Here is a 24416-nt window from a genome sequence, read left to right as displayed (position 1 = left end):
AATGAGGGAAGAAAGAAGAGCCTGTGGAACAGTGGGAATATCTTAAATTTAGCAAATGATGCCACTTCACTTATCGCTGGCCCCCAGTGCTGACCCCAAAGTGCAGACAGGAACATGTCCTGGATAGTCTTCATCTATACTTAGGGGTCAGCAACATATGTTGTCAGCTGTTGATTTGGAATTATTCCCAAGTGTAGATGGGTGCTGCAAAAAGAAATGTGGTGGGGAGTCTAAGAACATTTTTATCCTATCTTTGGTGTCCCAAGTGATTTTCACATTGCAGATGTGGTGAACTTCCAAAGATTATCGGTGAACTACCAATATATGCCTTCTGTTATGTTAAAATTGTGATGTAGGTCAGTTTTTATTGGGAAGCAAGTCCTATGAATTTTATACCTACCTCTTATGGATAGTACTTTTCAAGCTCCTGAGTACAGTAGGCTCAACCAAGACCAGGTTAGAGAAAAATTCTCCTTATAAATGATAAGCTGTCTCTAAAGAATGATCATTAATAGTAAAAACGCCTTCCCTTGGAACTTGTGTTAACTTGCTAAACTAAATTCTTAATATTTTATAAGGTTTCATTTTAGAAAATAGAGAATTTGAATGAAATATAAGGAGGCAAGAGAACTTCCCTATCTTTTGTTAAAAGCATTCAATTGCTTACAAATTGGATCAATTGCAGATTAAAAATTTTTTAATTGAAATATAGAAAGCAATTAAAAACACATTTGTTTTCACTAGTTTACCACATTAAAAAAAGATATAAAGTAATGCATCAACTATTCCTACCAGGCTAGCTCTTACTCTGCTTTGACTCACACGAATCTCACTGAAATCACGGCGAACAGGACAGAGTAAGAACTGCAGTAAGGATTTGACTCATACATTAAACAGATGTGTACATGTTTTTTGCTATATCACCTGTGAGGTGCCTGTTCATTATGCATTATTTTCTCTCTTGTACGTTAGTCAGGAAAATATAATTGAGCAAATATAATAATAATTTAAAATCACCATAGAGGTGTGATAAAATGTGTTGGAGAGGCTGTGTTTCTTTGTCCCCTTTCCCCTTCTGCCCCTGCCCCCAAATTTGCACAATTGTGTTGGATGTTTTTGGGGCCCAGACTGAAAAACCGATGAAGGGAGTTTTTGCTGGGGAGGCTCAAATAAGAGCTTTAAAAAAAAGTCAGTGGCTTGGCTTTGAAAAGGCCTATGTAGTATAGAGCAGTGCTTGAGTGAAAAAAGGGAGCAAGCGCCTCATCTAATCTTTCTCCTGGGGACCTAGGTGGACAAATTGGCAACCCTGTTCACAGCCTTTCTTTTCCCCCCTTCTCTTTGTACCATAAGAACTGCTAATCGGATCCATGCTGCTGCAACTGTGGTTAGTTATTAACAGAATAAAGGCAGATTTCTTCAAAAGAACGGATGGGGGGAACCAACTATACAAAATTGCAAGGTTGTTAGAATCTTAAATGCACAGCAGTCGATTTTTCCCCCTATTCTGAATTATACGATGAATACAGTCTTTCATCTGTCACTGTGCCCATTTCTTCAGAAGGCAGCCAAATATTAAGCTTCTCAAACAAAACAAAAAAAATTAAGATGTTAGAAAGAGGAAAAACATTGGGGAGGAGGAAGAATAAGAAAAGAAGAAATCAGGTTTTGTTTTTATTAATTTGGCCTGGTGAGAGAAATATGAGCTTCCCTGCTCAATTCAGTTCCTGCTCCTCCCTCCCCCAGCCACCATCTCTGAATGCAAGGATTAGAAAAGACTTAACTAGTTGTTCTCCTGAGCTGTATGATTCTGTACTGTACCAGCAGAAATATTTCATGCTGTGGTAGCTCCCCAGTTTAATGGAGATTGTGCATCAAATGAGCAAAGGTGAAAGTGGAAGGAAATAGACCCTCAAAATGAAACTTCTCTGTATCTAAATTACAAATCACAAGTAGGTGTTATGGGAGAGAGGCAGTGATTCCTAGGTTTAGATTAACTAATATTTTCTGTTATAAAGAAACCTTGCGACCTTCTTTTGAATTGCTCTGGTACCTCCAAGGTTTGCAACAGGACTTTGAAATTTGGCAGAAAGATGCCTTTTAGTGGCCTCATGAAAATCCATTCAGATTTGGCCGAGTTGTAAGCTGTTGAAAGTTGCCATTGGCTATCTATATTTCACACGACTCAGCTTCCTTAGGGGTTGCTGCCAAAAACTCTCAAAATTCCCTGAATTGTGCATTGCAGTGGTGCCTTGCTTCAGCAATCCACACCCAGAGGAGGACCTCCGGATGGGACACAGACAAAATGCATCTTTCTGCCACTGCTTTCCCCCCAGTGACATTCGCTCTGGCCTAAGGGAACATCCGCTGCACTAGCATGCCTGCTTAGGGGTCTGCGAGTGCTTAGACTCCCTGTTTCTACTAAGAAGTGCTAATAATTCTTTGCCCTTTTCAAACCTGCAACTCCAATATGGCAGACCCAAGTTTCAGACACACACTACGGTGATGAGCACCACAGAAAAATCCATGCGGCCTTTAATAATTCCATAGGCAGGGCAGCATTTGTATGGTGTGCAGTATATTAGAACTTGGGGCAACACACTGAGTGGTGGAGGATAAAAAGAAATATTGAATAGCTCCCTCATTCATTGAGCACCACCCATTCTGTGCACTGAATGAGACACGGGATTCTGTGGAACAAACAGCATATGCTCATGAATTAGAGACTGTATCATAATGCTTATGCACGGGGGGGGTGGGAGCAGAATTAAGGTTACTCAGTCTTAATTCTGATTTCCTAGCTTTTGAGTGCTTGACTACTCAACCTAAGGAAGGTTCTTTTAACACAGAAGTGGTTTTGGTTGATTGGTGTGTGGTTTTGTTTGTTTGTTTGGGTTTGTTTTTTGTAATATAATGTAGTGTTTATATTACAGTAGCATTCAGAGACCCCAGTAAGGATCAGGGCCCCATTATTCTGGACACTGTGAGAACATGAAAAAAAGACACAGTTCTGCCTTGAAACTCTTACAATCTAAGAACTATATATTGTTATGAACAGTAAAAGAATACTTACTAGTTGTTTTGTGAGAGTTAATATACATTAGAGAAACTTGCGGCTTTGAAGGATGATACAGTATTTAAAGGGCTAATATGGACTATTCAGGGACAGATCCACTGATATCCTTTGTCTGCTTTGCATTGCTCCTGTGACTCAAAATAGCTATAAACCTGGTTTAAACAGCTGGGTAAACTGAGTTTACAGCTACTTTGCATTGCTAGAGCAGCACAGATTAGTCAGATGTCAACCTGGTCCTCAGAATGCAAGTTAACCTGCAGTTACAACATCAACAGGTGTGAGGACCCCGGCTTTATTCTAGTCAGACAGAGTGTGAGCTGGCAGCAGGAGCAAAGAACTGAGATGTAGAAAGTAGAAAAGTGATAATAATATTGCAGTGTCATTGATACAATCTTTTTTTTAGTACTTTTTCAGTTTAAGTGGTATGTCCCAACTCTGTTCAGTCCACCTCTCTGAAAGATGCAATTTAACCCTTTCTGCCTTTGTTTCAAACCATCATACAAAATATTTAAGAGTTTAACCTAACCTATTTTTATATGCAGAAAAATCATAGTCTGTCATTATATTATTAACCATTTAAAATGATTTCTCCTCTTTCTCTCTCTCTAATTTTTTCTAATAAAAAGTTGATTTTTAAAAATAATACAGTCTGATAGGCAATTATAACGTAATGTGGGCTCCCACTTTTGGTATTTTAACAACAAAGTTGAAAAGATTGTTATCTAAATTTTAAAAGCTTCTGTTGTGTATGCACCAGTAATTGCATAAAGATTTTTATAGGCCCTGCATTCCACACTACCTATAATACAGTTTGGCTAGTACACAGTGCTACTGATTTGAATGGCACTCCTGCTACCAAGATTTACATGTGACAGTGTGACTGTACGAAATCTACGGAAATGGAATAGCATGTCATTGCAAAGTATTTTAACACACATTACTCTATTTGCTGTGATTTTGCATAATAAAGATGCTATGCAACATACACAGTAGTGGTTATCCTGCATAAATTCTGGCAGAGGGAATACCTCATCAATGTAGCAACAGTGCTACACAAAAACATGGGAAAAGTTCAGCTCTGTTCCATTTGTATTGCACTGGGTCAAAATAGTTTGCCAGTGGAAAAAAAAAGTTGTTCTTTTTCTTTCAAATAGCTACGGTAATGTACAAAAGCTATGGTAATGTACGAAAACACTTGTTTGCATTCTTTGCAATTTTCTTTCCAAAATTAAATAGAAAAATCAGTTAATATGAAATTAAAAGTAGCTTCTAACAGGGGAGTGGGGATGGAAGGTTTGTGCCCATTCTTGCTTCTTTTTTATATATTGTCTGAAGGCCAGAAAGGGTGGCTGGTTGGTAGGTTATTTTAATAGCAGTTACTTCTTTCTTTTGATTGTTTTTTACCTTAGAAATATCTGGAATGTCTGGTCTTCCCTAGCTGTGCTGAAAATTTTTTTGGCATCTCAAAAATGCATAGTAGGAGTTTTATAAGCTTCACATTGAAGATTTGGCGGGACTTGAATTCATAACAAAGGCCCTGCTTCTGCATCACACAGTCCACACGGGTAGACCTCTGTGACTGCAAAGAGCCCCATTAAGTGCAGCATTCGCCCACCCATCGGACATTGCACAATCAGGCCAATGAAATTTTTCTCCTTGGTGTTTTAGTTAAATGGGTATTAAATAAACAATAAACCCCAGAATTTTAACCCTTTTAAATATAAATCAGTTCTCACTTAATTACGCTTTAATTCCTAGGGTATTTAGATTATAAACTCTTTGCAGCAGGGACCATCTTTTTTGTTCTGTGTTTGTACTCCCCTAGCACAGTGGGGTCCCGCTCCATGATTGGGGCTCCTAGGTGCCACCACTACACAAATAATAATAAAAACAATGATCAAAGAAAGAAAAAGGATAAACCTTTTTAAAGAAACAAACAACCTTGTAGGTCATCTTTATATATCCGAAAGAAACCAAAAAAGCACCAACTCTTTTCCCCTTGTGGGTCACCATTTAAGGGTTAAATGGTGATCTTAGCATTCTTCTCCTTTTGTTGCTTTTGGTCTAACTTATAATTTTGTAGTCTGTTGAATTTCACCATGTGAATAAACTACAGCAGGACCGGTTGAGCTAATCTTTCTTCAAGGCTCGCAGGGTTGATCTGCTCGTTCTTTACAGAAATAATTTTCTCATGTGACTTAGCCAAATTTTGTTCTAAAGCTTTTATTAAATAAGGGGGAGATTTCCAAAGTACCCCCTTTGTAAATAAATAAATACTTGTGCAAATGGTTTCAGGTGCCCATCATTTTATTTGAGAAACTCCCGACTTTACATTTCTAGAGGAGGCAGATGAAATTGATTTCTGTAGTGCCTAATTTACATACGCTCAGTTCTAAAGTTTGATTTCGCCAGTGCTGTGCTTCCATGACTGTATATGCAGGATAAGGTTCTTGCTCGACAATTGACATTATTATCAGTGTTAAAAATTAGAGTGTTAGAAAGATTTTACAAGCTCATCGTAAATAGATGCAAAATAAACTACACAGCATAGATCTTCTATTTGATTTTTAACAGCTCCCAAAGGAATTTCTATCCCTGACCCTAAAGGAATTCCCATCTTGGGGCTGTACAATGCAACCAGCAGTACCCCTGCCTCTTTTAGTAACTTATAAAGTCATAGATGGTTTTGATAAAACATGTTTTAGGTTTACTTGAAATATTCTGTCTGAGAGCAGTGCCTCAGGCATACACAGTATAAGTGGTAGTGCCCTGTGTTAACATGGAATTACTGTTTATTTACAGTCTTGAGTCACTGAATCCTTTCTGTCATGCAGAAGTGTTCATTATAATGTAGGCACTTACTGTCTTGCTACAGTCCTTTCCTGAGTGACATAAAAAAATAAGTCAGTATTTTGTTCTCATATGCTTTAGAGTTCCTAAATGGGCTGAGTATACAAGGCCCCAGGCACTGAATATTTCATAGTAGTGCCATGTTTGGTCTTTTGGAGAAAGAACTCTGCCTCTAGACTTCCATTTGCATACTCTTGCGAAGTGCAGAAATGAGGCAGTTGTCATATCCCATCATAATACTGCATACTATGAGTTTTAGTGCAAATACCTTCCATTCAAATAGCTAGGCAACTTTTATATTTTACTTTAAACATTCTAGTTTGTTTCTTTGTATTGCATATAAATCTAATGTATCTTTTAAAATCAGCTGTTGTAATTGTGGCTAGTTTCTCTGACACGGTGTAGATGGAGGAGAAAGAATACATAGCACTTCACTTGCCTTCTGTGGTTTGCCCATAGGCTGATCAGATAGCAAGTGTGAAAAATTGGGACAAGGGGTGGAGGGTAATAGGTTCCTATGTAAAAAAAGGACCCAAAAATCAGGACTGTCCCTATAAAATTGGGACATCTGGTCACCCTATTTGCCCATAATATTTGGATAGTTCATAGTTCTGCAGAAAGAGCAATCCTTACTGATACTCTTTGGGACAAATCCTTATGGCTACAGAAATAACTCCAGGATTTTCCCCTCAACCAGTAAAAAAGGGTGGTAGCTAAGCAAGAGAAAATGGCGTTCTACATGCACAAATCTATTTGACATGTTCTTTATTCTTGCTGTTTTTTTAAAAAGGAAATCAGTCTGAAAATAATCTGTTTATTCTGATGAGGAGGCATTTAAATCTCTCTGCTACTGTTTATACCACACTCATCGCTGCAGTGTCTGACCACCTAAAATATATTTTTATTGCCTAATCTGAGCTGGTCCTCCAGCTGCTTTGGCTGTCAGGAGCAGCCACATCTCAAACTCAGTGATGAATGAAAATCCCAAGACGCACCTGAGACTTGCTCTCCTTTCTCCTTAGGCTGTGGCAATTTGATTGGTTGGTGTGAAACTGTCACCATTTTACAGCAGCACAAGAGTTGGTGCTTGATCCTACATGCTTAGCACTGTGTTGAGGGTTGAGATGCATCCCAGGGAAGTGGCTCACTAGTGTTATTCATCAGTAGAATAAGCATGGGCAGAGGGTGATGCCTCCCCTGGGAGAGGGGAGCTGCCTGTCCCATCTCTTCCACCTGCGGCCCCACCCACACTCCACCCCCACTCTGCCCCAATCCCCATCCCATTCCTCACTACGCCCCCTTTCCGCTTAGCACCGCCACACAGCGCGTCCCTCCTCTCCTTCCCCTGTTCCCTGCAAGGTCCTCACAGCCCACTGTCCCTCCTCTCCTCCACCCCCTCCCCAGTGAGCCCACCCCCACTACTCCCCACATCTCTCCTCCACCCCCTCCCTTGCAGGGCCGTGGGGGTGAGGAGGGATGCTGCGAGCTGCCGGGACCACTGGAGAGGGGGAGTGGACTGGAGGAGAGGAGGGACTCACCAAGCAGCAACAGGTGACAGGGGCCTTGGGGAAGGGGACGGAGCAGGGAGGGGAAGAGGCAGAGCGCAGGCGGGGCCACCATGGCCCAGGCATCCAGCAGTGTGTTGGTGGCGGCTGCGCCAGTGGAGATTTAGCCTCCCCTGGCCTATTATACCCACTGCCCATGACAGTAAGTCCCTGCTTTGCTGTGTAATAGTGTTGAAGGAGGAAAGCTCTAGTGCTCTAAACCTCATTGGTTTGAAAGTCTGGTCTCCTTGGAATAACAGGTGAAAATGTTGACGGTGCTGTCTGTGCTCTTTAACCTTGCAGGATAGATAAACTGTGATCTATGCAGTTTACTGGTTGTGAGGGTGGTGGTGTTTTTTAACATGAACTTAAAATTGGGTCATATCTGCTCTTTGTGTATATGAAAGATACCATGCTATTTTTTTAATAAGAGTAAATGTTGGCCTTTCCTTTGAATAACAATATACCCCATCTCTATCTGATCTCACATACACCACGCTTTCACAGCATGTGCATACTTTCATTTTTTATTTCTGCGTTACACTTGGACATTCAAATATATTAAGTCCACCGATTCATTGAAATATTTTTTTAAACTGTTGTTATTAGTCTTTTCTGTATTGACTGGATTTTTCATTGGTTATATTGTTGGCAGCAGTCCATGTCTGCTTGGCTGGAGGCCAGTTTAAACTCGGCAGGGTGAGCCCTATTGTTCAGCAGACTCGGATTTTGTTAAATTCTCTAACAGAAATATGTGTCACGAGATTTACAGCTGTAAATTGGATCATGTCAGTGAGGTTGGGAACTCGCTCAATACAAAATTGAACATTTCGGCATGCCTGTTGCTAAATATGTTTATGCACACTTCCTCCTTGGGTTACCAAAAAAAAAAAAAGTTGTGAAAAAAGCTAGACCTGCTGAGCTGTGTCTTTTAATGTATACAATTGGTACATTCTTTGATGTTCGATGGTTTAAAAAAATGTAACGGGTTTTGGTCTGTTTTTTAAATTTTCTCTCTGTTTGTTGCAGGTAGCCAAATGCCACCTCAGCCTCCTGGTAGTCAATCAGAATCCAGCTCCCATCCTGCCTTGAGCCAGTCACCAATGCCACAAGATCGAGGTTTGTTAGAATTTATTTATTTATTTATTAGTTTATGTCAGATATACCTTTTGTTCTCAGGAGTTCATCAGCGTGGTGGAATTTCTCTAAGCTCGTTTCTCTCAGTAGAATAATGACAACCTTCATTTAAATAGACTGTGTAGGGTTCTTAATTCTCTTGTGGGAAGAGTAAGTGAATAGCGGGTTTTACCAAAACACAGTTGGATGCAAGCCTTTTTCAAAATACTGTAAATAGCAGTAATTGTAAAAGGATTCTGCTGCTAAGTCTTAATGTTCTTCAGAATTCAAATAAAATAAACTTGAATTATAAATATCTAACTTGGAATTTGATGTCTGTAGAATAGAAATATTATCTGCTTTATAGACCACAGTTTACTCACTTTAGCAAAACTCTGATGTATCCCATCTCTTTGGATGTAGGCCATGGCTGGTCTACAGCCTAATTCTAGAAAGAAATTTAAAATCCCTTTACATTGAAAAGGAGGAGGGGGAAACAAGCTGGTAGGGTTGAGTGGTTCAGGATCCCAACCCGTCCACCCCTTACCTGCAAAAAGTGTTGGATCCTATTCACAGTGTAGTGAAAAGTTGGCTAGCAACAACCCCATTCAAGCGGGGCTGTTGCTGGCTAGCACAGGTTCACTCACCAATGTGGACAGGGTTTTTTCTCATTACAACTGTATTATAATCCTGCCACCCCAGGATAATAGTATATCCCAGTTTCATAAAGTGATTATAGCAAAATAACTATGGAACCAGAGGTGCTGTCCACACTATGATTGAAATGTGCTAGCAACAATTTTATAAAACCAACTTGCCATCTGAGATAAGGACAGAATTGTGTTAAATGCCACCACTACAATAGTCTTGGTACTGAAGATATCCCAGATCCCATTCTGTGACTCTGCAAATACCTCTAGAAGTCTGTTTGCAGCTAGTGAAACCTATGGTATAAGTGAGGACAGAATGATGCATTCTGGGATATCATCCAGGAAGTACTAAGAGGATTTCAGACAGAGGGGGAAACGGTTAATTGAAAAGTTTTTTCTGTATTGAAGTGTGCCCCCTCCGTGGAATGCTGGTTAGCAGAGAACATTTAGTATATAATTATGGGCTTAACTCAGTTGTTGTGTTTACTTTACAGGTCACCTTTAAACACAATCCATTGCTAGCACAGGGCCTCAGTTCCACCATAACAATTGTTTAGAGTGATCCATATGGTGGAGAAAGAACCGTTTCACTAGCCAGTACTAATGCAGTATATTGCATGTGATGGACTCTCATAAAACAGTGGGATTGCATCAGGCAGGGGCTTCAGAGGCCCAAGCATCTCAAAAGATATATGCGTTTCTTGATTGTAAAGTCTCAGCATAGCATGTGGCACTGCCTAACAAAATGTATTTTTACAGCGTGGATACATTCTGTTTGCCAGAAGCTGAGAATGGGTGTGATTACCTGTTCTGTTTATTTCCTCCAGGGCACCTGGCAGTGGCCACTGTCAGAAGACAGGACACTGGGCTAGATGGACCTTTGGTCTGACCCAGTATGGCTGATCTTATGATATATTATTAGGCTTCAAAGAATGGGTTAATGATGCTAAGGATGAGTGGGATGCTCTAACTTTGTTGTGTGGGTCAATCTCTTGATCACCTTTCTAGAGGGGAATTAGGTGGTACTCTGTGGTTGAAGTGCCCGGCCGGGGAAAGGTGGCGTGGGGTGGATCAAAATTGAAACAAGGGAGAAGACAGCTGCCAAAACTAAAAAGCCAAATCGGTGAACAACAGTGCGGAAACCAGAATGTATAAACAAGGTTGAGTTGGCCTAGGTTTCTTCCCAGTGCTGTCACACAAAAGGCTCTTCACAGATGGAAGCTGAACCTAGTGGTATATTTTTAAAAAACATATTTTAAGCTGTAACTTTGGGATTTGTATTTTAATAACTTTTGCATTGTGTAATATGCAATGTGCTTTGTTTCTGTTTGGTTATAAATTGAGGCTTCTAGCATGCTACACACAATCCATGTGACCCAACTTGTATAAAATGTCCATTTGTTTCATGCAGCAGATATGAAATTTGTAACCAGCTAGGTTATATTGATTTTGCAGAACATGATCCCCAAAGCTTCTGTAAAGGCTATGCAGTACACACATAAACATGCATACATTCCCTTTTGTGCCCTATCATTGATTAGAGGCTCCTTTGAAATGGAAAACTTCACCTTTTAAAAAGGCTGTTACATTAGTTGATTCCTTTGCTTGCTTGAACTGATTTCCACTGACTTGGAGAGGGAAAGGAGGGGGAAAGGTGGGGCTCAAAGGGAACGTGCTTGTCAATTACTGATAAAAACTGAGCAGAAAATCGTTGCTGCTGAAGACACCTGATCCGCAGGCATCTGTTACAGTAATTTAAACACTTGGCTCACTGATATGAATGATTTCCAGCAAAAAGACCAAGTGACCCTCCAATTTAGGATAAGGTGTTTTTGTTCCTTCTAGCACATCACCTAACTTTTCTTTCCTTGTTTAGATAAATGACTGAATGAACAAAGGGTTTCTAATGGCTTACTGAATGGAATCCCATACCCTCAACACTTGAAAAAAATATTATTAGTCAGATATACTGCAGCTTGATTGACAGGGTAGGATTTGAGCTACAGCACTTCTAAATCCTAAAGCCCCACACTGAACCATTATGTTTACACTTAGTTATTTTATTTTGAAAGTGTTTGATAGTATTTTATCCTTCTTTCCATGGTTACTCAGCACCCAGCTGGGATTGCTCATGTTTGCCAGCCTCAGGCTGTACATCCCATACTGTAGAAGTGCAGTATCAAGGAAGCAGGGTTTTTTTATATGGTGTGTGTGTGTGTGTGTGTGTGTGTGATCTATGTTCATGTGCACAGTAATAGGAAGTTTTGGATATGCCAAGCCCTTCAAATTACTTTTTATGTCGTTTATTTCTTACTTTTTTTAGCAGTAGTGTAAGAAGTTATCTATATTTGCAAATGATTTTGAAAATCTTTCATATCATATCTGGTCCATACTTCCTTTGACCTGGTACGATACCAGTGGAAACATTTGGTTCATGCTGCTCACTTCCATTCACATTTTGTGTCCTTTAGTTATTTAGATTTGATACACAGTCAATGGAACCTCTAAGGATTTTATCAAAATAAGTTGTTTTATATGAATGGTGCCACAAGAAATTACACAAAATCAATGGAAGTTAGCTAGGCATCTAAATACCCTTAACAATCTGTGTCTTGGTGACTTGTTCAAGGTCACAACATGAATTAATGCCAGAGCTGGGAATAGAATCTAAAAATCCTAATTATTCCCTGGCCCAAACATTAGATTACACTCCGTCCCTTATTATAGTAGCCTGATCATTTTATTTGTTTGTTTTACAAATACAAAAGTATATTTTACAATAAGGTCAAAATTTGACTTTTTTTTTTACCTCAGAACAAACGAAAAGTTCTTTCCTGTATCCTAAAAAAGCTCACAAAACTCATCTTCTCCTATTTAAGTAAATTATTTTTTAAAATTCTCATCTGGGTTCAAAAATTGCATGCCAAGTTTCAGTCTTATTTATATTAAAATAGTAAATTGGGAACTTCTCAGCACCACTGAACGTAATGGAAACAGTAAATGACCGCATACTCCTACTCTAGCATATGCTGTCATACTGGGGATACTTAAAGAAGCCTTATTTATTAGGGAAAATGAATATGGGTCAGAATTAATTTATAAAAAATCTTTAATTGTTTTCCCCTTATAATTTTCACAGCGGTGTATAGTTAAATATTCATGATAATGCTGATGATATGCTAAAGGTCTTGAAATAGATCTGGAGTCTCAGAATCAACACAGGTTATTTAACCCTTTTCATCTAATGCACCATCAGGGACTTGCTCAGTGAAATCCCAGAGCACTGGAATAATTAGAAGATCGTAATGAGGATTTAATTAGTCCTTGAGATATGCTGAAATAGGACCACTGAGAACTTTTCTGTTTGGACATGGATTGCAAGCAGAATTGATGCCAATGCAGTTGCTGTGATGTGCTGGAAAATGTATTCCGTTGCTGGAGGCAGTTTCATGGCACCATTCTGTGCCTGTCAGATCTGCATGGAAGATGCCAAGAGTGAGAGCTTCTGAAATTGTTGAACAGTAACCGTCCTCTTCTCTCCTCCTCCTCCCAGTATCTTTCTTGTCATCCTTCCCACTTCTAGCTTTATTTATTTACATGGTTTACCTGCTGCAGCCTGTCATGGGAGGGGGGTAGTACTATAGTATATTTTGCTTAAAATCATATCACAAAGGAGAAAAATGGGTAACAAATAGGATCCAGTTGTGCTGAGCAAAATCTGGATCTGTTTGACACAGCTGCGTGTAAGCATTATCTCCAAATTTAGTCCTTATTTAGTATTAGATCTTCACAGAAGTGATATTTATCAGTAGCTGCAATGTAGTAAATTTAAATGGCTTTTTGGCAGCAGAGATGTTGTCCAGCAAGAGGTAGTAACAGATGGGATGTGATCAGGCATTTTGATGTTTTCTTTGTGCTTCCCTACAAAAAACTAAACAGCAAACTGAATTTCTGTAACTGTAAATTGCAGATTTACTCATTAGATTTCATGAAGTTTTTGTTATCCCTTTCAAGTTATTTTCTTTCCTCACATATATACTGTCACTACACAAACTTCACCATTATTTAAATTCTTATAATAAAATATAAATATTTTTACTTGTTCAGATGGCATAGATTCCAATTTGGGAATTTGTCCCTAAATTTCCTCCACAAATCCTGATATGGTTTAATACTGACATTTGATGTTAGAGACTGAAATCTATTCCTCATCTTTAAAAAAAAAAAGAAAAGAAAGAAGCAAGAAGAAAAAATAGATCAAAGAACTCTGATTGCAACAAAAAAGATACGGTAGTTTGCTTTTAGATCTTAAAAAGCTCCCCCCTCCGCCTTACATTTTTGCTCTCATTTGGGGATTTGGGATCTACTCAGAGCACAGAGGAGCCAAAGAATGAAATGATTCCTGTCATTAAAATTCTTCTGCTTGCCATGTTAATGATTACACCACTTAAGGTTAAATCAGACTTGGAAATAAGTTTACTTGATGTAGGCTGAAGTGTTTCAGGCTCTTAAAAGCGAAGGTGCTCAAGGTGTGCACCAGAGTGCGAAGCCACAGGTATGTTTGGGTGCCTTTTGCTTTCACCCCTTTCTCCAAGTGGGTGAGTGCAGCGGAGCTAGCTCAATCTGACATACGTGCCAACATGCATGCCAACGTGGAACAAATCTTTATGCCCAGCAGCCTGCTACTAGGTGAATTGTGTTCTGGACAACCAGAGAAGTGTTTCATGTTAGACACAGACCAGATTTTAGCTGAAGCCATTACAGATTTTTGGAAGCACTTATTAGTTATAAGGATGCCCCATAAAAAGAGTTTTTCTCAACTTGAATGGCATTACTGAACAGTCTCAATGCTCTTCCTCCTCCCCCTTCTTCCAAAGGGGAGAGACAAGCACATATAAAAGTGATCAAATAGTTGGCAGAATTGTGTTGGGGAAACCTGTGCTGCACCTGGTTTCGTTGAGGACCAAATTCAGCCTGGGTGTAACTCCCGTTGAAGTGAGCATGGGTTTTACCGGCTTGCACTAGAGAAGAATTTGGCTCTTTGTATGACTCTGGACAGCACTGTCACATTCCTGAGCACTTATTTCACACACAACATTTAAGGGGAGAAAGGTGTCATCAGTATGTCTGGTTGTTTTACCATTGCATTTTTTTCTGGAATAATGCAAGTAGGGTGACCAGATGTCCCGATTTTATAGGGACAGTCCCGATTTCGGGGTCTTTTTCTTATATAGGCCTGTCTCGATTTTTCACATTTGCTGTCTGGTCACTTTAGATGCAAGTCATATGAATAATCAGGGGAGCTGGGTTGCAAAGTCTCTGCTTTGTCCTCTGCTTTGGGCCATTAGAGTCTGAATGACCTTTGGCCTGTTGCATAGCAAATGTTGAAGGGAGACTGTTGCTTTACTTGTTTTACAATATTTTAAGTGATGCACGATGCCAAACCAAGTTAATTCTTAAAGAATCCAAATGCCAGTTTCAGCAATTGATGGACGTGGGCTTCAGATTGGATTTGGATATCAGACATATTTCCCTTACCAGCCAGCTTCAGCTTTGGAGTGAACTGATCAGTTGTGGCATGATGCTAAATATACAGCAGTATTGTCTTTTTTGCAAGAAGAATTGAAAGGGGCTAGAGTATATTTTAGGAGAGATAATAAGCCACTTTAATAAACTTCATAACCACAGAAGTGAGGTTCAGAGTAAATAATGAGACTGGTACAATCAAAACCTGGAACCAAATCTCCAGATAAATTTTGTACACTACCATCTGGTCATTGCTCTTTTCTTGCTGATGTTAAATATAGTTATACGGAGAATGAATCTTTATTTCATCTTTTACATTAAATTGGGAAATCATTTTTTGAGGTTAGGGGAGGGGAATTGAATTAGTCTAAGGGAGTTTATACAGTTGCTAACACTGAGACTCCTCTACACAAGAGTTTCACTGACTTCATTAGACAGCCTCTGAATTCTCTGCCTCTGGGGTCTGGGAGTGAAATAAGCCACAACCAGTCATTGATGAAGAACTTGACAAAGTGACAGTCGTGTTCCTGTCACCAGGCTTACTGTAAAGTTACTGAGTCTTATCGCTATCCTTGGGACAGCTTCCTATCATGGCCTGTGACATCTGAGCTGCCTCTGGTCTGCCTATTGGGCAGCATTATAATTTCAAAGATATTTGGTATTTATGTTATCTTAATTAACCTTTGTACGAGGCCTCCCTAAAAATAATGAATGGCTAATCTAAGCTCCCTATTTCTTTTTAAGTCAATACATAAGTTATCTGAGATCTAAATAATATATTTAACAATAGTTTATGTTTATTTTGGTCTTTTCATTCTAAAGCAGTGGTTCCCAAACTTGTTCCGCCGCTTGTGCAAGGAAAGCCCCTGGCGGGCCGGGCCGGTTTGTGTACCTGCTACGTCCGCAGGTTCAGCTGATCGCGGCTCCTAGTGGCTGCGGTTCGAGCCGCGATCGGCCGAACCTGTGGACGCGGCAGGTACACAAACCAGTCCAGCCCGCCAGGGGCTTTCCCTGCACAAGCGGTGGAACAAGTTTGGGAACCACTGTTCTAAAGGATCCCAAATGGCTTTGCAAACTGCAATATATACATTTATCACTGAGGAGCTGCTGCCAGAAACAACAGTGTGAGGACAGGGACATTTTGGGGCTGAAGACAATGGGCTAATTTTTCATTTATGAAAAATGTCACACAACATTTTATGTCCATGTAAGACAGACAGGACACACTACATATATTTATGGTTTTGTCCTCAAAACCCTGCATACTTCGTGGAATTCAGTATATTTACCTCACAAGAGGGAAGCACTAAGAAATCCAGTGGAGATTTGAACCTGAGTCTCCAGCATACTAAATTTTTCAGACCTGAAGTTCTGACCATAAAGCCTGCAGACCCTACAGATTAACACACTGAAAAATGCCCTTCCTTCCACTCTTTCATCTTTTATTTTCATAAGTATGCATGCTATGGGGGAAATAGACAAATGTCAGTTGTATAAAGCAGACAGACTCCTTAGAATTTTTCACATTGATGGTCAGATTTGTTTTTTTCGAGGCATGCTACCAGGTGAAATTGCTGTGGATTTGTTTTCTAACTACAGTTTACTGTTGTCCCAGTTTCCAAAGCACCATGGCAAAAGGCATCATGTACCATGTGTGCTGCAATAATACATTGTTTGCACGTGAAATAGTGTATTAAGGGGCACATGAACAGTCGTCTTTGCCTCTGTCAGTGTGTCGAGGACTCCACAAATGTTTTTGCTTCTCTTCCCTCAGTGCTGCACTTAAACTTTACATCAGAGAGCATTAGGCAAGAGTTGCATATGGAAAGGTTGGCTTTTTCTTCCCAAGCTACTATCTGGGTAATCTGTCTGACCCTACCCCTGATTCCAGTTTATCGGTGATAGATTATATGAATTTCAAGGCAAGGCAGTAGCTGAGCAGGGCTTGGAGTGTGAAGAAATTTAAATATTATGCATGCCATACCTACACAGGGTTTTGTAATATCAGAGAAAGAACTGAGAGAGAGTCAGCCAGTTAACCTAAGAGCACAGCTGGTAGAACACTAGGGGGTCTGGGTTAAAGCCTTAGCTAGGTCATTAGTTTCCATCTTCCCCAAAGCTACTGGCATTGTCAAGAGAAACTGGCTGAAAAATAAACAATGAAGATATTGTAAGATATTAAAGCATAATAGAAAAATATTTTTTTAAATAAATGCAACAGATCCAATATCCCTACCTCCCCCCAAATAGAAACTTGGCCTCTTTGTGAAGAGGAGCAATAGCTCTCGCTGTCTGTGCAGTAGGAGATGATTTTGCTAAGGTGGTGTGTTGTGTGACTATTATTTCACACATGCAAAGAAACATCTTTTGTTGAACTGGTGCAAAGAAACAAGGCAATCAGTCTGCAAATAATAGCAGATGCCAAGATGAAAATAAATTGTCAAGGTGCCAAAGAGAAAACATGTTGTGTGTTATTGTGGCCCAAAGAACCTTGAATGTTTTTAGTGGCATCCTGATGCGCTTGTAGAAGAAGTTGAGGTTCATGCTAGCTAATGAAACAGCTGAATGTAGAAATTTGATTTCTGCATAGTTGTTATGGCAGAAATAAAACATTTTCCCCCAAAACGTTTTAGAATTGATTGTAGAATGAACGATGAGTCAGAGCTTACATCAACCCTGAGTATTTTTCCCCCATAGAATTTTGAGATCCTCCAGCATTTTTTAGAATACAGGAATTGATAGTTCATGAAGTGGAAGAAGATGTCTTTTTAGGGGCCATTAACTGAGCACCCTGGCTTCACCATTGCTCTTTTGATTCTGTTTCTAATTGACTTCATAATATTGCTACCCTTCAGTTCAGAGGAGGGTACCACTTCTCAAATGTTTGTATGTAGTGTTCTGTTAATCGTTTATTAGATCAAATACAAAAAAGGATTTAGTGCCTCCTCTCTCTCTTAGGAAAGCAGCTCTTTGAACCCCATTCAACATGCGCCCTGCCCCCTACTTTTAACTTTTAATAAAAATCTCTGCTCCTGGGCAAGTAAACAAAATCATGTGCAAAATGTGATTCTAACTATGGTCTTTTACGTGGCTCAGGCTGTCACCCTGGGGCAGGAAGGGAGCTCCAGCTCCAGCCCAGCTGCCTCCTGGCTACCATCTATGAGCAGGGCTTCTGCCCAGGCTCCAAGCTCCCTACTCAGAGCCTGATAGCTGCCTAGGCTCTACACACAGAGCTCTCCGTTGGGTGGCTGCCATGCTCCTGGTGGGGAGCAGGGAGCCGAGAGCCTGGGAGGGGGAGGCAGCTGGGCTCCCAGCAGGGAGCTACACAGAGCTGAGAGCCCAGGCTCTCAGCCCCCCACACCGCCCCTCTGAAGTCAATGGAAGCGCTCCTCAATAGGACATGCACCACTGGCAGAAGGAGGGTAGAGAACCACCTCAGTAATTGCTGCAGTGGCTGTAAGTTGACTTATATTAGGTTGACTTAAGTTTGTAGTGTAGACATGCCCTGAGTGTCATGTCCTGGAAGGAGGCTACCTCCAGAGTTCAAACCAAATATGAAGCATTGAAAGAGTCCCTCTCAGATCTTAAAGGAGAACCCAGTACATACTAGGACTGCGGTTTGGAAATTGATTAGTGCTTGATAGATAGCCCTGGAATGTAGCCATATTCAGTAAATAAATAGTGATGGTGGGCATTGTACAAATATGTATTAGGCCTGGTCTACATTTAAAAGTTAGGTCAGCAGTTAGGGGAAGTGAAAAATTCACACCCCTGCCTGAGCATCATAGATATTCCAACGTAATCCCAAGTGCAGGCATGGCTATGTCAGTGGGGAAAAAAATCCATCAACCTAGCTACCACCATTCAGAGAGATGGATTACAGCAAAGGAAAAACCCCTTCTCTCACTGTAGGAAGAATCTACACTATGGCACTACAGTGCCATAACTGTGCTGCTGTAATGCCTGTAGTCTAGACATGGCCTAAGTGAGTCTGAGTGCATTAGTTCATGAAGTGTCTAGTAGCATGTTTATTTATATGTATATATGTACATACATATGAAGAGAAAAAGTAAAATTGTAAATCTCTGTGATAAACGTTTCAGACACAAATAAGTATCAGTGATGTGTAGGATACTGTAAAAATACCATTTGCTTTTTCTAGCCCTTTCTGAAGGAAAAGAAAATTTTTCATTGTCAATAGCAAAGAATGTGTTTTATTTTTGCATTTTACTAAATTTGTATCTAGCCAATTTAAAACTTCAAGTGTATGCTTTATTTGAATGTACAAATGTATTTTATCTTAAGTTAATTTTATAGCTGTTAATAGGTAGTCTGCTACAATTTCACTTGTTTCCTGAAAAATGCAAAGGCAACTTTAAGGCCTTTATGGATTGCGTACTTAATAAAAAGATTATTTTTTTAAAAAGAAATATTTAAATAAAAAAGTTCTATACATCTTAAAAATACAGCAGCATACACTTTATTCAGCTACTCTTTAAATAGTTCACCCTTACCAAATCCCACTTGCATATTTTCCTGTGGCAAGTAATTTCTTATTTTGATGGCTAGTAAAATATAATTTTTTCCACCATTACAATAAATAGATTTTTTTTTTATGAGTACATTTCCATGATGATTTTTTAAGACTAAGCATACTGCTGTTTTACAGCAGTTTCCTAAAAGTAGCAAACTTGTCACACAAACTGACACATCTGATGCAATCTAGTTATTTGACCACCCCATTCCCACTCAAATGTAATCCTAATGTAATCCTACTTCTCTTCTTTAAAAAAAAAATAAAAAAACCTTCATCTTAAATCTATTCTTTTTTGTTTTGGTTATAAAATGAAGCTGAACACTTGTGGGAAAATGTGCAAGTAAGGAAAAATGAATGTATGCCAGCTGTTCCCTGCCACTCTTGATAAGATTCCTAAAATTGATACATTTTTTTCTTTTTGGTGTGAGAACTTTAATTTCTTGATCATGAACCCATTTCCTTTCTAAGATATTTGGGCTTCCTGCAGATATTTGGAAGCAAGCTTGGACTTCTCCATGGCGCCATGCGAGCATGGCCATGTCTCAGGGAGATCCAGATCAGGACCCAATCCAATCCCTCCTTCCCATCCACATCAGCAGTGGGACTGCAACACAACCTATTTCTCTCCAGAAATAGGCCTTAGGGGGCAGGATATCCCACCTTTGAGGGCATGGTTCTAACTCATCTCAGACAGCTAGGAACAAAAGATAATGTAGCACAGATGCTCTCTCTGCATCTCCAGGCTCCATCACATCATAACTTCCTCCCCTCTCCAATCTCAAAAAATAACAAGAAAACACCAAACCATCCTGAGAGAAATCTCACATCTTCTGAAACCAGGAGGCGGGCAATATAACCAGTCCCTCAGTTCGAAAGCTGATGAGGATTCCACTCCCTTTGCTTTGTGGTCAGACAAAGATTCGGGAGCTGCCCAATTCAAACAAAACCTCAAGAAGCTGAACAAAAGGTCATTTGGGATGGAGACTCTTCCTTCCATTTTTGTTGCAGTATCTTCAGGAGACCTTCAGGAAACGTATCTGCACATACCCATCAGGCCCTGTCGCAAATCATTCCTCCACATCACCTGTGGAAGCCATCACTACTAATACAAATTATAGCCTTTTAGTGTGTCCACCATAGCCAGGATGTTCAAGAAGGTATTAGGAGTGATGATAGCCTGGCTGATTAATCTTTTTAGCCAGTGCAACATTTGGAAAGTTAACCATGTCATATAGATTAAAAAGTCCATTGTGAATAGGAAGGCTGTGTACTTTATGTGCTTACTGGATATAGAAGTGGGTTTACTATCTTTATAATAAAAGACTTATAGTGCAGCTAGTACAGAATGTTTCATTGAAATGGATCCCAGGAGTGTGATACAGGTGGTGTCTATTGGAAATATTAACATTTATTTCATGCCAACTATTATGTTAGGATTTAAATTAGTTACAGTGATGTCCTCTGACCACAGATTTTTTGTAATAAGTTTTGTGTGTGTAGTAAAGTAACTACTTTACAATGTAGGAGTCTGTCTCAAAACAGAGCTGAATACAAAACTCACATAAATTTTCCCTGTCTGGAAGTACGGAAGTTCCCAATCGGTATTACCCTGTCTTCAAGGCATCTCTTTTGACCTTGACTACCGTGATTTGTCTTCCCACACTACAGTGTATACTGTTTTGCTTCCTCTAGAGGGCTCACAGACTATTTAAAGGGACACTACCCAATTCCTCACACTACAATAATAATTTATTAAATGTTCAATACTTTGTCACGCTCAGTATCTCACAGTGGGGAAAATATGCTTACAGTTAGCGCCACTGCCCCTTTTTTTGCCTCTTCTTTTCACCAAACTCCTTTTTCTGTTTCTCTCCCACTTCCTTATCTTTGTATCTCTCCTTCTTCTGCATTTCCTTCCCTGCAGCAACTTCCAGTTTCCCAATACTCATCTATGGGCTTCATTTTTACTCTCCTCCATTTCACCACTAATAAAAGCAATGGTGTAATATTCTTATCTCTTTAAATCTGACATTTAAGCTGTCATTAGGCTTTAGCATTAACCCTCTCCGCCCAATTAGATTAATGGAGAGAGGAGGAAACAGACACCTTTTGTGTCTGATCTCTCCAGTCTCAGAAAGCAACACTGCTTGAGTTTATATTCCGTTTGCATTTGGAAGGTTTTGTTTGCAGTCATGAAGGACAGAAACTCTTTTTTTTTTTTTTTTCATCAGCGCTTACATTCTGCAGAATCTGAATATGGCATGCAGGCAGCATCAACACATCCAGCAGGCTGGATCTAGCATTTTATACTGTGCTGTAGAATCTGAAAATGCTATCTCTCCACTGCAGTAAAATTGCCAGTTTAAACCGTCTAATCCCACAGAGTATTGACTCAAAAGTGTCTGCAGTACTTGAGGAAAAAATAACAAAAGATATTTCATTTTTTATTTAGATATCTTCATATTCTTGCTGCCTGACATTTGTATTTGAACAGTAACTTTTATTCAAATACAACTTCAAGGCCTAACATGCTTTTGCCACACTATATGTAATTCTATTTGTGCTTGAAGAATAGTGAGAAAACTCTGTTACTCAAAACTTTCTCTATAATGTTGAGTTGAGGGGGCTTTTTTTCAGGCAAATGTAAAGACAGATCTTAATAAGCAAACAGGACAAGAAAGAAATTACCTTTCCTCACGAAAACAGAGAATGACTTGCTGTCTGCTCAGCACATCATCATCAGAGTTAAAAGCAGAACTGAAGACTCTCAGAGAAAAAAAACCTGCAGAACTAGTAACTGTGTACAGACATTTGATGGGCTGCATTTTATAAGATTTCTCTCTTTCTCTCTCTCTCTCTCTCTCTTTTTTTTTTTAATTATTGGAAAAATAAAAGTTCCATGGAATCCCCTCTCTTCCCTCCCATTTTGTGGGGTTACTACTATGACTTTATAGGGCTGTTGATTTTTAGTGAATTTTACTAGACCACTGATTGTAGCTTGAACTATATATCAAAAATGTAAATCATTAATACTTTTCATTTATGGAGGGAAAAGAAAAAAGTATGCAGTTGCGATGTGTTGATGACCATATAGATGACTTTAAATTGGTGGAATAAGGGTCTGGAGAATGGATGAGGACATTTAGACATACTTTATTTATGACTGCTACATCCTGCTCTTCATTTCAGTGATGTTGGAGCTCTTATAAGTGGCACAGGTAACAGAAGTATTCATGGAAATGCCGCATTGCTGGACAAAAAAGCGCTGTATTCTTGCAGCAAACAGTCAGACGCTAACCTCCCCTCCTCTGGTTAATTTAGTTATTTTTATTACAGTGAACAGAATTGCTGTTAATTCTATTTCTGGAGACTTTCAGTTTTTGAAATTGTCTTTCAACTTAATCAAAATAGAATAAGTAGGACTCCACTGCCCTTCTTTGGAAAATAAAAATTTGTGAGCCATATCTCCTGACTTTAGAATTTGAGTCAACTTCTTTGCTGACTGCAATGGAGTTATGCCAGCAGAGATTTTGACTCATCGTCCCTGGTTCTGTTTGTTTTCTGATGTGAGCAATTATAGCTGTCTGTTGTCTAGGAATCTTTACTTTGAAAATGACTGGAAAAGTTTCTTCATAAGGAAGAGATCCCTTAAAGAGAAAATATAAATGTCTTCAGAAATATGAAAGTGAAAGTTCTGTATTTACATTTTTGTTTTGCTATTTATCTCTCTTTAGGTTTTATGGCAGGCATACAAAGGAACCCACAAATATCCCAATATGGACCTCAACAGACTGGGCCTTCCATGTCACCACATCCTTCACCTGGAGGCCAAATGCATCCTGGGATTGGTAGTTTCCAGCAGAGTAATTCAAGTGGTACTTATGGGCCTCAGATGAGCCAGTATGGACCACAAGGTAATATAACAAACAAACCATGAGACATGCTGTTAAACTGTAAGGTAAAAAACTAATAATTTTGTGGAAAACTGTTATTCAAAGAATGTCTTTTTTTAAAAGGACTCAATGACGCACCTTTCGTTTTAAAATAATTGCAAAAACGTCTTTAACTAACATCATATTCAAAATGTTATTAGCAGTCTTTGTATTCTTTAATTTCTCAGTAAAATTCACTAGCTTATGGCACTTGAGTTAAAACTTTTTGTTTTGCGTATTATACTGAGGCTAAGCATGAGGCAAGAGATTATTTGCCATTAAAAGATCATTTGGGGACATACATTGAGTTGTTTTCCGGTGTTGCCTCATCTGACTTGGTGACTGAAGAGAAAACTGGACATATATATACAAATAAAATAATCCAAAACAGGCCAAGACACAATGTTAGACACTTCGTAAATTTTAAAGTAGGGTTAAATCTGCTTGAGTTGAAACTTTACCAGTTATTTCCTAGAGAGGTAGAAGCACTAATGGCCATTTATTTTTATTTTCTATTTAGACTAATAATGGACAGTATTGCTAATTAAATCTGTGCAAAACCTAGGAGTTTCACTTCACTTTGGCTTGAGGAAACATTTTAATTGGTTAAATCTGTGTGGTTTACACCCTTCCAACTCTGGAGTTTCAGGTTTGAATTAACACACAATTTCAAACAAAATTAATCTGAAACTGTCATGGGTGCTCCATGATTTTTCAAAAATGGTGATCAGTGTTTTAGTAAGTTAGTTAGCTGATTCACTTACCACTCTAGGATACAAATCACCGAGACCCACTGATCTGTATAGGTTCACATTTTCCCAGTATTTCCTTAATTGCTTTTTGTCATCATCTACAGTATTGATAATGGTTTAATTACTTCCTAATTGTCCATATCTCTTCCTGTTTTTGATTTGTTACTTTCCTGTCTCCTTTGAATGGAAATTGAAGATTTCAGGGTATGTTTGTAAGAGCAAGAGATTGTCCTGGGTCAGAACATAAGCTGGCCAAATGTTTGTCCTTGTCCAAAATTTGTCTACTCACCAGTGTTGGGTATCTCATTGTACACCACTTAGCTAGCTCCCATTAGCCAAGAGATGACAGCATCAGTATGTGTATACTGATGAAGCCGTTATTAATTATTCTTTATTATTTTATTAATTTACTCTGTCTAAGTAGATTGCTGTCTTC

General features: G+C 39.2%; 1 protein-coding gene across 13 annotated transcripts in view; it reads left to right on the top strand.

The window, feature by feature from the left end:
* ARID1B (AT-rich interaction domain 1B) overlaps positions 1–24416 on the top strand; it is a 405616-nt gene that overhangs the window by 292026 nt on the left and 89174 nt on the right. For all 13 annotated transcript variants that reach the window (XM_039529451.1, XM_039529457.1, XM_039529455.1 and 10 more), the window contains 2 exons: positions 8497–8586; positions 23031–23210. In XM_039529451.1, coding sequence (XP_039385385.1) covers positions 8497–8586; positions 23031–23210 — 270 coding nt within the window. The remainder of the gene's footprint in view (positions 1–8496; positions 8587–23030; positions 23211–24416) is intronic.

This window comes from Mauremys reevesii, linkage group 3 (assembly GCF_016161935.1).
Source record: "Mauremys reevesii isolate NIE-2019 linkage group 3, ASM1616193v1, whole genome shotgun sequence".
Classification (NCBI taxonomy): domain Eukaryota; kingdom Metazoa; phylum Chordata; order Testudines; family Geoemydidae; genus Mauremys; species Mauremys reevesii.
The sequence above is the reverse complement of the archived record's forward strand: the minus strand, read 5'-3'. Positions and strand labels throughout refer to the sequence as shown.